This window comes from Stegodyphus dumicola, chromosome 9, assembly GCF_044657685.1.
Source record: "Stegodyphus dumicola isolate Sdum_Otavi_A_Nest chromosome 9, ASM4465768v1".
Classification (NCBI taxonomy): domain Eukaryota; kingdom Metazoa; phylum Arthropoda; class Arachnida; order Araneae; family Eresidae; genus Stegodyphus; species Stegodyphus dumicola.
The window spans coordinates 108,362,417-108,376,165 of NC_140776.1; the positions used below are offsets into that span (position 1 = coordinate 108,362,417).

A 13,749-nucleotide genomic window follows, 5' to 3' on the forward strand; every position below is an offset into this window, starting at 1 on the left:
AAACCAAAACTAACTCAGTCTGACTTGAGATTTCATCCTGAATATTACGCACTTGCTTTCCGCGCTTTGGCCTAGGTACACTGCTGTCTCTCTGCTGCTGCTTTCTTGCTGCAAAGTTATCAAAAATGTAAGCCTTTTGGAACAGGCACATTTAATGTGCCGACTTGTCTGTAGCTGCAACATGTTGCTCAAAATAAAACTGAAAATTTAAACTGCATTCACCTCCAATTTCCTGGTCATTGATTCTGAGTTCGAATTTATCACGCACACATATATAAATACTCGACTCTTGTAAAGAAGGGAGCAATGATCGTCTAACAATGGTAAAAGACTACTGGCGCAAAAAAGGTTGAGAACCAACTATGCGAAAGGGATAAACTTTTTTTTCTTTCTGTTATTAAAGTCTTCACCACAATTCACTTTCTTATAATGAATGTGGCTGTCCGTTAATCATTTATAGTGATAAATATTACATATGTTATTTAACTGCTGATGTAAGTTTATTTCTCATTTTCAATCATAAATGGCCAGCACTACACTTTCGCTTTCTGCGATGATGTTAACAACCATATTTAGAATAGCAAGGCTTCCTTCAAACAGTGGTATAAATGTCATAAGTGGTTTATCTAGCCTTTGTTTCTAGGTAACCAGACCTAGCTACGTGACAAAAGGTTTAGGTGTTTGGGTATAATTGATCTTTGATCGTTTCTTTGCTTCTAGTCTAAACTACAGAGAGTTTTATCCAGTAAATTTTTATTTTTGCCTTAGGCCGTTTGCTTTTATTTAAGATTTGCATTAATACACCAACACCTGCAGGTGAAAATCAGCTAAGTGGCAAAGTCATAAGGAGAATAGTTTAATCAATTTTCACTAAAAAATTTGCATATCTTGTGAAGCAATTACATTCAAATGGCATATCTGTAAGATTCCGTAAGCAAATAGAGCAAAATTTTGCAGAACTATCTTAAAGTTACAGCAATGACATAACAGTATGAAATTTTGCTGAACACTTGTGTTGGCTGTCCAATCCTGAGTGTTGCAGTGTGAAAATTTTTGAATGGCTGAGATAATCTCGCAACTGTAGAGTTTTCAAGTACATTTAATACACAGTAAGGATAAATATTGAAGATGAAAATAAAATAGAGGTGGCATAAAATAAAGTAGAAAAAAGTTCGCCAGTTTTGTCACTGAGAAGCTGAAACAAATTCCATAAGCTTTGTCAGCAGTAAGTCCTTCTGTTTTGCCAGTAAATAAAACATAAAAAAAAGTCCTACAGCTTTACCAGTAAAAATTTAAATACAAAAATATATACACTATATACATCACTACAATAATGAGTTTTGGCATAAAGTTCGAAGTTTTCAAATTTATGCCGACTTGGTATAAGAGTCGACCAATCAGAGCGAACGCCCGAAACCTATTGAGCAGGAAAACGGAGCGGGGGAGCTGTAGACACATCCATGCATGCGTAAATTTAGCTTTTGCGACTGTCTACGGTTTAACCTTGTCACGCAGGTGTGAACGGAACTCCCGCATTTAAAGCTTTATGACTACATCTCTATGACATTTATACCCCCGTCTGAACGGAGTTTCGGGCTGTTATCACATATCCGTTTGTTTTGGACGAGGAACTATTTCAAACAATTTTTCTACCTGCTTTACCACAGGAAGAAAGAAGCACAATTTTCCCCTTTGTTTCATAAAATAATTGTAAGTTGTTCGTTTTCAGCAAGAAATCAGCTATCAGCATCGGATGCCCCATCATCAGTCTCCATTTGTAATGAAGAACTAGTTTCCCCTTTACAGGTAACCCTAACGTGATCCCTGGTTACTGGCTGTTTTATATCATGTGATAAACTGAAAAATGATACAAAATAGTTGTTCTTCCAAAATGTTTTGAATGTGTGATATGATTTTAATACTCTGACTACCCAGCGGCCAAATGGTTTAGAACACTCAGTTTTGGCAGTTTTACCCGGGTTCGAAACCCAACGAACAAGCTACCTGCAGCGCTGTTTTCCTTGCTTTTCCCCATTTGTAATATCAATATGAGCCAGTTTCCATTGAAAAATCCTCCACGAATCCCTCTTTGACATAAATATTCCTCGTGTGCTTTGGAAGATTCAAATAATCTACCGATTTATTCAAACTCTAAGTCATTCAGTTCTTTATTTTATTTTATTTTGTGCTTTTCATTAATTTGGATTTGAAATTTTCAGTCATTCAGGAAATGCTGACAAACAAAACAGTACTGAGCCTATATATTAGAATTAGCTTTGTAGAAATAATATACATGAAAGCATAAATTACTGGGTTCAAAGACAATGCCAATTGTTTTACAGTTATATAACAAACTGCAGTCTTTATTTTAACCTTTGGCATAAAAAGGTTAGAATAGTGATTACAGTCATAAAAAGGCGAAGAACGCAATTTGATATCTTTTAATTCTTCCTCTTCCCCACCACATGCTTTATAATTAAGAACTGAGTCCTCAAAAGAGTTTGTTAAATTCTATGAAGTCATCGACGTCGAAATAACTACTTTTTCATGTAATACATTCATTTCAGCACAATTTTGCATTGATAATGTAATGTCCTTAATTTTTGAATAAGCTAGACTAGCGATTCTCATCCAATGGGGAAATTTCATAGTTTAAGGAAGGAATGTGGTCAATCTATTATTTAGTTCAATATTTCAAATTGAATCGAAATATCAAACCTGTTCAATATTTCAAATCGAATCTGTACATTATATCGAATTACCTGTTCGAATCGAACCTATTCAGTATTTCGAATCGAATTGAAACAGGTTATACCGCAAATATCGCACGAAGAACAACGTATCTGACTCCGTAATAAATAAGGTCCTTAAGGCACGTCATATAAAAAATCCTGAACAGTGGTACCTCAGAATAGGCAGAGTAGGAGGGTTGATCAGTTGTCACCATGAAGGTCTCGAGCAGACGATCAAAGATACATAAGGCGACAACACTAAGATCATCAAGATGGGAAGTCTTTCAAAAGAGTTTTAATTTCACAGGTATATTTTTTCTAGCAATTCTAAGAGAGTTCAAATCCAATTTTTACTTTTTACCAGGGAGATCTGAAATTTTTCATTTTGCTGGCGAATGATATGAAAATAGTAACAAAAGTTAAAAGCTTTGAGTCAGAAAGCTGTCATATAATTCCTGCGGCATTTTCACATTGCACTCAGTAGAGGTATTAGTTTTGGGAATCTGAATCTTAGGAGGAATTTCCAAGGAATGTTCTTTTTCTTTTCGTGAAAATTTTTTTCAGAACAAGTTCATTTGGGCTAAAACAACCACTCGTAGAATTTTATGGGTGGTCTCCTTGGCATCTAAAGCATATAAGTTTCTCCTCATTGGGAAGCGTACATGTGTAAATTAAGTGCGGTAAGCTACATTTCAAGCATCTGGGTTCATTGAAGCAACCGAATTGGTTGTGTCCAAATCTTTGCCATCGGAAATAAGTTCTTGGAGGGGGGGTCCTCGCTTGAATTTACAACTATTACCTGTGGAGAAGAGGCAGCTCTGATATTAAATATTTTGAGACCATCATCGGTTTTAGAAACTTTTGTAAAGACTTTTACAGATCTATCTTTTCCCTTCTCAAACTGTTTCACCTTTGAAACAGGAATATTTATGCCAAGTAGTTCTTTTTTGATATCCATTACTAAAGTGTCAGCAGTGAATCCATTAATGATGACCTTGAGAGGAGGACCTTTAGGTTTATAGTAAACACAAAACTGTACAAAATTTTTAACATGCATAGCGATGGCTTTATAATACATAGGCGAATAACCTCTAGTGCTATTAATTTTGAAAATTTCACGTATGAATTTCATTATATATCTTGCCTAGGGCACAGGATCCAAGATATATCTTGCTTAAGGCTATTATATATTCCAAGATATGTCTTGCCTAGGGTTATTATGAAAAATGTTTGAAAATTTCACGTATGAGTTTCCACAATATATCTTGACTAGGGCACAGTCTTGGCGAAGGCTTCTCAGGTTTTTTTCTTAACTGACATATCAGTTTGTATTTCTTCATCTGTAGCTACATGATCAGATAGTATGGGAAAGCTATTACTAATTTCTGTCTGAGGAAGTGTACCATTTAGTAGAACAACAAATTTGTTCGGCTGTTCCAGTCGTTTGTATTAGTAAACACGTATCCTAATTCAGGGGTTTCTTTATTCAGGCCTGGTCGATCAGCAGAATAATCAAATAACTCTAAATCAGTAAGGAAGTTCATGATATTAAATCCGTATTTGACGTAAAGGTTAACCAACCACTTCATCTGTTTAAGTTCGAAATAAAAAAAATTCCGTTTCTCATCCAAAAAAGCTGCCATTTTCTTTAAGGGTTCTAAACAGTCTATAAGGTTCCATAAAATCACATCATGAAACATCAGTGCCTTCAAAAGCTTCCTTCAATTTGTATGCACCGGTGGGGCAGCCTTGAACAAATCTAAATTCTGTTCTATACTAAGATTGCAAATGTTAAATTCACAAACTAAGCACACAGTCCTCCAGGATGAGGTAGAAGTCATGACGAAAGCGAATAAAGTAATCACGTAAGAAGCACAACGCAGGAACGTTAAAGAATAACAGCCTTCCCAGGTGAAGGTTCCTTAATCATGATCTTTATCAAAACGGAGCAACAGACGACAGTACCTTCACCGTCGGTGGGGCAATCCTAGGACGTCTCTCTCTCAACTGACCGTTCAGTATTTAGTTTTAGTTTATGACTATAAAAAAGCTACTTTTACTTACCTTCGGTATTTATCAGCTATTTCTGTACTTTTTGTTGTTTAATTAATAAAAGAGAAGCTATACCGGAAAATTACGAATACAGGGGTAAGTCCATTTAACATTGAGTAAATGGGTATCTCGGTAATTTGCCGAGATATCGCCAGGCTGACAATGGGTTTGGCACTTATTTTGTCTCCGAATTTGTCGAGAAATCTCTAATACTCGCCAATCTTGGCGATCATTTGGCGACATTTTGTTCTGGTCCCTGTATTACCGTAATCCCTCCCCGGGGTTGACTCAGGAGAATTCCTGGGAAGAAATGGCTACGATCTGGACTTGGACAGTCTCAACCACGGCAGCTAACAAACAATCTTCACAGGACTGGAATCTGAGTTCGCTCAGGTTGGATCAGGCTTGGCAGGGACCGTGCTGGTACTGTCGTGTCTGCCCCTCGGTCGTGGTGTCGTTACATTTTAGATAAATAGTGCGGGGTGGCACTTAATTCCGATTGACAAAAGCCTTAGGACGGAAGTTGTCCCGTCACAAGCGATGTATCACCGTAGTAACTATTGTAATTGAGTAAATATAATTCATCATTGTATTAGCTGTAACCGTAATCCGATCCTCATATTGCGTTCCAGCAATTTTGAGAAGTAGAAAGTATTAAAAATACCTCGGCGGCCGGCTGAAAACTATATAAGGCTGGACAGAACATCAGCTCTCAGCATGGGCGTAGCCAGGAGGGTGCAGGGAGGTGCACGTGCATCCCTTATACGAATGCAACTTTTTTTCTTAAATTTCAACTAACAAGTTAGAGAAACCTTTTCTCTGTTTCTCACATTATTCTTTAAGGTCCTCCCCCGTCTTCTGTAGAATCTCTTAGCCGAATGAATTTAATCTTTTCAAAGCTCCAAAGATTTTCACAGCCTGTCATACAAATAAGGACCACCTAATGTCGGGACATCCTTTTGCTCATATTCACCTTAAAAGATATAAATAATTAACGGATGTCTGATTGTGTAATTCCAAGTGTTTCCTATAAACAAGCATCCCCTCTTTTGTCCGGCATAAGTATAATTTTTAGTATCCCGGGGTTTCACATAAACAGAATTTTAATGCTTGTAAAAGAACATCGTAGAGCAACAGATGTTTTATGCCAGCAAATTCTGTCTTTCGCAAGTGCTATGGCTGAGAGCATTGGCACTGAATTGCAAGCACCGAGAATTGTAAAACTGCAAAAACATCGCTCAAAGCCTCCAGTATCTACAACCGATGAATTCTGAAAAAAATCTCTTATTATCCCTTATCTGGATTCCTCAAAGAAAGATTTTCCAAAAATAATTTACCAGCATTTTCTTTGTTGTTATTACGTCCTGTGGCTATGCTAAAAATGCCAGTGGAAGAATTCACCAAAAAAGCGGAATGCATTCGCAATTTTTATCATTTGAAAGATTTTGATAGTCAGAGAGGAGTTAACTACGGAAGATTTGGTAAAAGCTGTGACAATTTTTTTCCCAGGAAAAAAAAAAAAAATGTGCTCTTCTTATATCTTTGTCTCAACCATGTACTACGTGCACTATTGAGCGCTCATTTGGTAAACTGCGGAGAGTAAAAATTTGGTTGCGCTCTACAGTGACAGAGATTCTCTTAAATGGGTTGGATAGGTTAAGAGTGCATCGTAAGCTTGTTCAAGAAACAAGAATAGAGATAGAAAAAGAAGTTTTTGAACGAATTTAGTTCAGATAGAAGAAAAATGTTTGTTATATTAATTAAAAACCAAGTAAAAAATGTTCAGAAGTCTATTCATATTTCCCATATTTCAACAATCTGTTTAAACCCATGTATTTCACTTCCGCTATTTATTTGCTCGGGAAAAAAACCAGAAAAACACTCATGCAGCCAACCAATTAATTCGCTTTCAAATCGAACTACTTCTTTTAGCAATTCTTTCTTTAGCAATTTTATCTACTCTACCACTGAGGAATTTATGTCGTATCCTAGTTCCGTTTTCTCGGTCTAAGATCGTTTGCACCCCCCATCTCCGATTTTGGTTATGCCCTTGGCTCTCAGTCAGTAGTTTAGTTATTGTTATTGCGAGCTGTTAGTTCAGCGCGAACTGAGAAATCCTGGGTTAGTTTTCTCTTTAGATGCGCTTTGTATCGCCTTGTGATTAATATTCTTAGAAGTTTGAAGTGTAACAAATGATTTTACTCTATGATAGTGCATACACCTGTACGAGCATTTCTATGGAAGGTTCCAGAACGTTGAAGTATTTCATTTGATAAAAATAAATTTCATTAACCTGGAGTATTCCCCACTGTGTACTTCTAAGTTACAGTTGAAGGTGAAGAATCTTAAGAACTGGTAAGCGAATAATCGCTTGAGCTCGTGAGGTAGAAAACAACAAGTGAGAAGGGTGAAATAACCTTTTATTATTCCAAATAAAGTTGAACAAAACTCCGTCTCGGAGTTGTACAATAAAGCCGACACTCGGGCTTCAACTTAAGAGACTAAGGAAGAAACTAAACTAATCTTAACCAAAAAGAGGTAGCCGGAAATATCAAAATTCTAACAGAGTTGGCCCCTTAACGCTAATTGACTGCGAAGCTATCAAAGGCACAAAGCACGGCCGAGCGTAATGATAGCTTACGAGAGAGTAGCCTAAAAAGGCAGACGCGTGCTAGCCAGAATATCTGGTATCTCTCTAAGACAGTAGAACTTCGCGGTTAAATACCGCTCTTCCTTATTAGCATTCAGATGTGATTCTAAAACTATCTGGCCGGAAGGGGTAAGTTGAAATTAAGAAGCGATAGGGAAGGAAGTTTAACTCAAAATTTAACTGTTAATAAAATTAACATAATCCTTACAAACCTATCCTCGAATATGTATGCTTTCAATCTATTACGGCGTACGCACCAAATAATTTAAACTGTATTCTTAATTACATACTTTCCTTTTAAAAAGTATTTTCCAGCTTCAGGGTTGGTGACTTCTGAAATGACTTCTATCAAAATTATAACAGAACTAGGCGAACTCGTTCTATGACCTCTAACGGCCCGTTTACACTACTAAAATTTTGCTTCCAAACAATGTACGCTGCTGTAACTCTACTGCTCCGCCTAATCTAATCCGAGTGGCTTCAGTTTCCTCTCAAAACTAGTCGCTTGGCTTAGGTTAGACGGAGCAATCGAGTTAGTGTACGTTCTTAGTATAAACAGGCTTTAGCAACGTGTAAGGCTAGAAGAAACGAGTGTTTCCTACCATTGAGAGGGTGCCGATGTTTCGGCTAGCTACGCGGGACATTTTGCATTATAGATGAACATTTTCTATTACAGATTTCCTTGAAGCTTTGTCCCTCGTAAGCTTTTGCCAAAGAACAAGCTTTCACTCAAGTTAATAGTCAGATCAATACGAAAAGTTTAACAAAAATCTTTTTTTCTACAAACGAAGTTATTTCAAGGTTATTTATCACTCTTACAAATGCCATATACGTACTCACACGATCAAGCCCTTACTGCATTTTAACACATGAATTCGGAATTATCTATTCAATTTTTCCGCAAGAATCATCTCATAAAAAAATCCAATGGTTCATGTCATATTTAAATATTCTAATTTAAAAATTTCTAACCCTTAATGAATGGTAGTTTTATATTTTGACTTAGATCGGAATCTAAATTATTTTTTCCCCTTTCTTGCCGAACTGCAGATCTCAGTCCCGAAGAGATACTGGACTATTCTGGTCCCAAGCACTATATTCGCTACTCTCTGCATTTTGGAAATCCTCTGCGAAAGGCCCTTACCGTCCTGATGCATCTGCCCGTGAAGATTACACTCTTCGATGCGATGAGAGTCGCCGAGTACATCAATGCGGATTTTAAGTAAGTATTTCTTTTCTTGAGATGCACATGATAATTGAAACATGCCAACTCTTCGATACAAGACTTGCCGAGTACTTCATTTCCAACTTGAAGTAAGTATTTTCTTTCTCGAGCACATCTATTGCGCGCACTATAGGTGAGATAGCAACCATCCTGGTTCATCTGCGGGTGGCGGTCCTGTCCGATGAGATGAGAGTCATCAAGTTCTTCAATTCCGGTTTCAAATAAGGTATTTTTTCTCTTGTATATGGTGCCCGCTATAAAGACAAGCGAACTCTTCGATACGATGGGAGTCGCCGAATACATCAACGTGAAGTAAGCATTGATTCCTTTTCATGAATATATCTACGGTAACCATTGTTAATGCGATGAACAATGTCCGTTGTGAATACAACTTACAGTTCTGTAAAACATGTCCTTAATAGATTCTCGAAAAATGTAACCCTCAACCTATTCCAGATAGGATTTAATGTCTAAAACCAGAATTTCTGGAAATTTATAACAAATTTATTATCAAAAATAGTGAGCAAAAGTAAGTATATCAGTAATACATAAAATAACTAATCAAGAATGGATGAAATTAAATAAAATGTAACAGTATACGTGAAATATTAACATATTAAACTGAAATAATGCATCATAATAAGTGAATAAAACAATAAAATAAATTATAGTATGGCCTGAAAATCCAACGTAAAACACTCCTATCTTAAAAGGGTTGCATTTCGATATGGGAGGGGGGCGGGATTTTTCCCCAGCACTCCTTGTTTCGCTCCTTTTGAGACGTCTTTTACTTCCGTTTCCTTCCCTGTTTCGCTCCTTTTGAGACATATAAATCGATAAATAATAATATCGATAAATATTCAAGACTAGTCTCGATACCAGCTTTACTAACAACTGGAAGAATATTGCATCGACAATACAATTTTTGCGATTATTGTGAATCACTCCATATCGTATCTTCAAAAGTACTTACTCGGAGCTTAGACGCTCCCAATAGACGTATACTACCAATTACAAAATGTGAGCAGACATTAAATTTTTTCACTTTTAAAAATCTGATGTTGAGACCACAGGACTTCCTAACATGGTCTATTACATTATATACAATTTTCCTCAAATAATTCAAAATTAATAAACCGATCCGTCGAGGCAAGTCGAAAATAACACCAGAAACTGCAAATTTCGAGATTAAATATCCCGGCAATTTTTATCGTACGTGAGTCAAACTTTTTATAATTTTATTTTTTCATGACGAATATAAATCTTTCCCAGATATAAGAACCGAGAGTGACTTCAACTGAAATGCACATGTAGAGAGTTGTTAAAACTTCATGTTGCATGTTGTAGTATGGGGGGGGAGACATTTGCAGCAGCATCTGTAATACGTCGTTGAAGGTCCTGCAATATTTGTGGAGGGGTCGCATACACCTGCTGTTTGAGGTATCCGCATAGGTGGTGTGGTGTATTTAATTATGGCAAAGCACACTAGGGCTATCTGCCTAAGGGGAGGGATGCCTTCGTGGAGGACTTTCTAAGGGAAACTGGCTCGTATACACGTTACACACGGGGAAAACCACGAAAACGCCCATGCAGCCAGCCCGTTCGCGGGATTCGAACCTCGGACCGAACTACCAGTGTTCAGCGACTTTACCGCTCGGCCGCTGGTGGGCGGTATCCGCATAGGAAAAAGTCCATTGGATTCAGTTCAAGTGAATATGGAGGCCATTCTTCGAAACCACCGTACCCGGTTATTCATTCTCCGAATTCCTTTATCAGCTAATTCTTCACTTGCGACGTCATGTTGGAGCCATCTATTCAGGAGTTGAAGAAACGGCAGGTTGTCAACAAAATCCGGTATTATGTCTTGCAGAAGTTCAAATTTTCATTATGAAATTTGATAAATTTGTGTTATTTGATACTGACATATTTTTCTAACTAACTATACACTTTCTTTATATCCTATATTTCTACATATATATATTATAATCAACCTTCATTACATATTTCATTTCTACTTAAAGTACTAAAGTACTAAATTATTTCTACTAAAGGCAAGTCAGCTGCCAGTGGATTGTCCTGTCGGCGATAGAAAGCGAAACGATGACATCAAAAAATCCTAGATCCACTTAGGAAACGATTGTAAAATAGTTCAGTTTCACTTGATGATCACTTGTCCGACCAATAGTCATCCCAAACACACGAAATTCGTCCCAGTAAGGAAAGTAAGATTCCCTCTGTCATTGGTCAACAGCCTTAAGCCCCATACAGGTGACAGTGCGATTTAGCTCAGTTCCGCACCCAATTTTGATGGAGACACCCCAGAGGAACGGATCCTAGGGTCTCCTACCATCGATCTCCCGAGAGGACTTTTGGCTCGCCGCATATTTAGAGTGCCCCCATGCCGCATGGACACTGTACATTTAGAAACACCCATGCCTTCTCCAGGATTCGAACCGGGCTCTTCGGTTCGGCAGTCAGGGACGCTAAGCACTATACCGGTTGGGTGGCCTCTTCATCAAATTTGTTTGCTTCATCACAAACCAATAATTATGAAACCGAGTGCATTTTTCAAAATGGAACAGCGGAACAACTGACACCTTGAATGTATAAATATTTTGCAGTCTCCTTTGCTTTTGACTGAATTATAGGTTCACTTAATAATGCAATGGAAGCGCGGATATGACTAAACCATTATAGAAGTTGTAATGTCCAGGCGGTTTAACCTCTATCTGGATACGGGTGTGGTAGGAAACTACATAGAAGAAGGGTTCAAACCCTTTATTAACTCTTTAAAATTTACACTGCGTCAACTTGACGCTAACAAACTTCGCCTCTACTTGGGCGGTAACCGAAAAGCAGGTAATTGAAAATCAAAGCTTCCTTCCACCTGTCCTCGAAGAGCACTTGAAGCAATAGCTACTTTCTGCCTTTCCGGTACCGGATACAATTGGAAGTGCGTCTCGAGGGCTTCCACAATTGAGGTTACGGGGTTCTTGCTATCAAATACCACTGCTGGTTTAATTGCTGTCCTGATTGTCTGTATCAGGAAGCCAAATCCATCTAACGGGGAGATCACCATTAGGTCTACCACTTCTGAGCCCTTGTGGAGATACTTCTTCGTTGGCCATTTTTTCACTGGTTCGTATAAATTTGGGCGCCAATTGTAGGTCTCTATCTGGATGCAGGAGTAGCAGGAAACTACGCAGAAGAAGTGTTCAAACTCTTTATTAACTCTTTAAAATTTACACTGCGTTAACTTGACGCTAACAAACTTCACCTCTACTTGGTCGGTAACCGAAAAGCAGGTAACTGAAAATCAAAAGTTGAAATGTTTAACAAGTGCTAAACTAATCTACAGGGCTCAGCGAGATACCGACCTTCGACCCCCCTCTATAACTAGTGGCAGCAGATAAGTGCATTTAAGCCACTTGAACCAGCAATCGGCAATTGTATTAACGGCAGAGACGACTTTGGTCGAGCCCAATTCTCTCACTTCTCTTCTAAAACCTCGGTATTTAAACTTTTCTCCTCAAGGTAGAATTTGCATTCACGTCACGCGCGCTACCAAAATTTAACTATTCTGGCACTGACAATTAGGGGAATGAAGGCTTATAGGAAAGTCTGAACTAAAATTTAAATTATTAGTTAAAATAAATATAAATCCCTACAGTTGCCGATGCCAGAATTTAGCATACTTGAATAAAGGTCCTTAAAAACCGGTTAGAAACTGTTAAATTCTAGAAAAACAACTCTGAGCCCCGTTTACATACAAGGACGAAACTTTGATTTAAATTATAATATAAATAATTCGTTTTCTCTTTCGTTGTAGACTCCATAATTCTTGCTCCTTACGGTACTGAATCTTGTCCTGGAAGGAATAACTATGAATACGTGTTTCTAAACATACAATAGAGAATACTTTACGTTCATAAGCATTGGACTTTTTCTCGAGTTTCTAACTCTTTAGACTTAAATGAAATTTTAAGTTTACCGAACATTGCGGGTATTTTTTTTTTTTTTTTAAGGGACACAAGTATTTATCCACATTCACGCTTAATTTTAGCTTAGTTCCCTTCTGGCGTTTGAAACATGCAAGCTTTCGCTCAGAGACGTATGATTTAATTTGGCAAAAATTTCCTTAATTCACGATATTCTTTCATTAATTTTTCATACATTAACTTTTAAACGTATTTCGAAACCTTTCACTCTACACAATTATTCTAATAGCTTTAGAATTTAATATGCATTTACAGTTACTTTACCTTAGCACAATAGATATTTTCACATTTTACAATCACATACTTTTAGCATACTAGAGAATAAAATGAGAGAAAAAATATTAGACTTCTTTCTTCTCGCCAAAAGGGCGAACCTAAAACAAATTTTCATTACCAAGTAATAATACGAAGTTGCTTGTATACGGCCAGAAACGTAATTTTGAGCTCTGTTTCTAATTGTGACAAGGTCTGGATGTTCGAAGTTATCTGGATCCTTTAAATGCGCATAGATATTACCAATTCTGGATCCTTTCTCAATTCAGAAATAATAGTTTCTCGGGAATCTAAAACTTTAGATGTTATAATTGCGCATTTTCTTGATCCTCGTTGTCATCTATCTTGATTCTTGACAGCGCGTCGGCCAAAGTGTTTTCTTTGCCTGGCGTATACTTAATTATTAAGTTGTATTCTTGTAACTTTAAGGCCCATCTAATTAGTCTAGGAGTTAAATTCTTTCCCGATTATACTTTACTTACGGTAGCATGGTCTGAATACACAGTGACGGGCGTTTTTCCGAAATATACTCGAAACTTCTGAACTGCCTTAATTCTGAACACGGCTAATGTTTCTCGTTCGGTCGGCGTATAATTCCTCTGTGTGGTATTTAAACTTTTACTAAAAAATGCCAGGGATGCCGATTTTGCATTAGCACTGCACCCACGGTATAATCTGAGGCGTCGTCCGCAATCTCTAAATTATCATCGCCCTCCGGAAATTTTAACACCGGTGCGTTAATTAAAGCTACTTTTAATTGTTCGAAGGCTGTGTTTGCCTCAGCTGTCCAAACAAGCTTTGATTTTTTTCCGTTTTAAC

At 37.4% G+C, this 13,749-nt stretch overlaps 1 protein-coding gene across 2 annotated transcripts in view; it reads left to right on the forward strand.

Moving 5' to 3' along the window:
* LOC118203696 (uncharacterized protein CG3556-like) overlaps positions 1-13,749 on the forward strand; it is a 149,735-nt gene that overhangs the window by 121,801 nt on the left and 14,185 nt on the right. The window contains exon 8 of one of the 2 annotated variants that reach the window (XM_085823884.1): positions 8,485-8,656. The exons of the other annotated variant lie outside the window; for it this stretch is intronic. Coding sequence (XP_085680010.1) covers positions 8,485-8,656 — 172 coding nt within the window. The remainder of the gene's footprint in view (positions 1-8,484; positions 8,657-13,749) is intronic. 2 annotated transcript variants of the gene reach the window in all.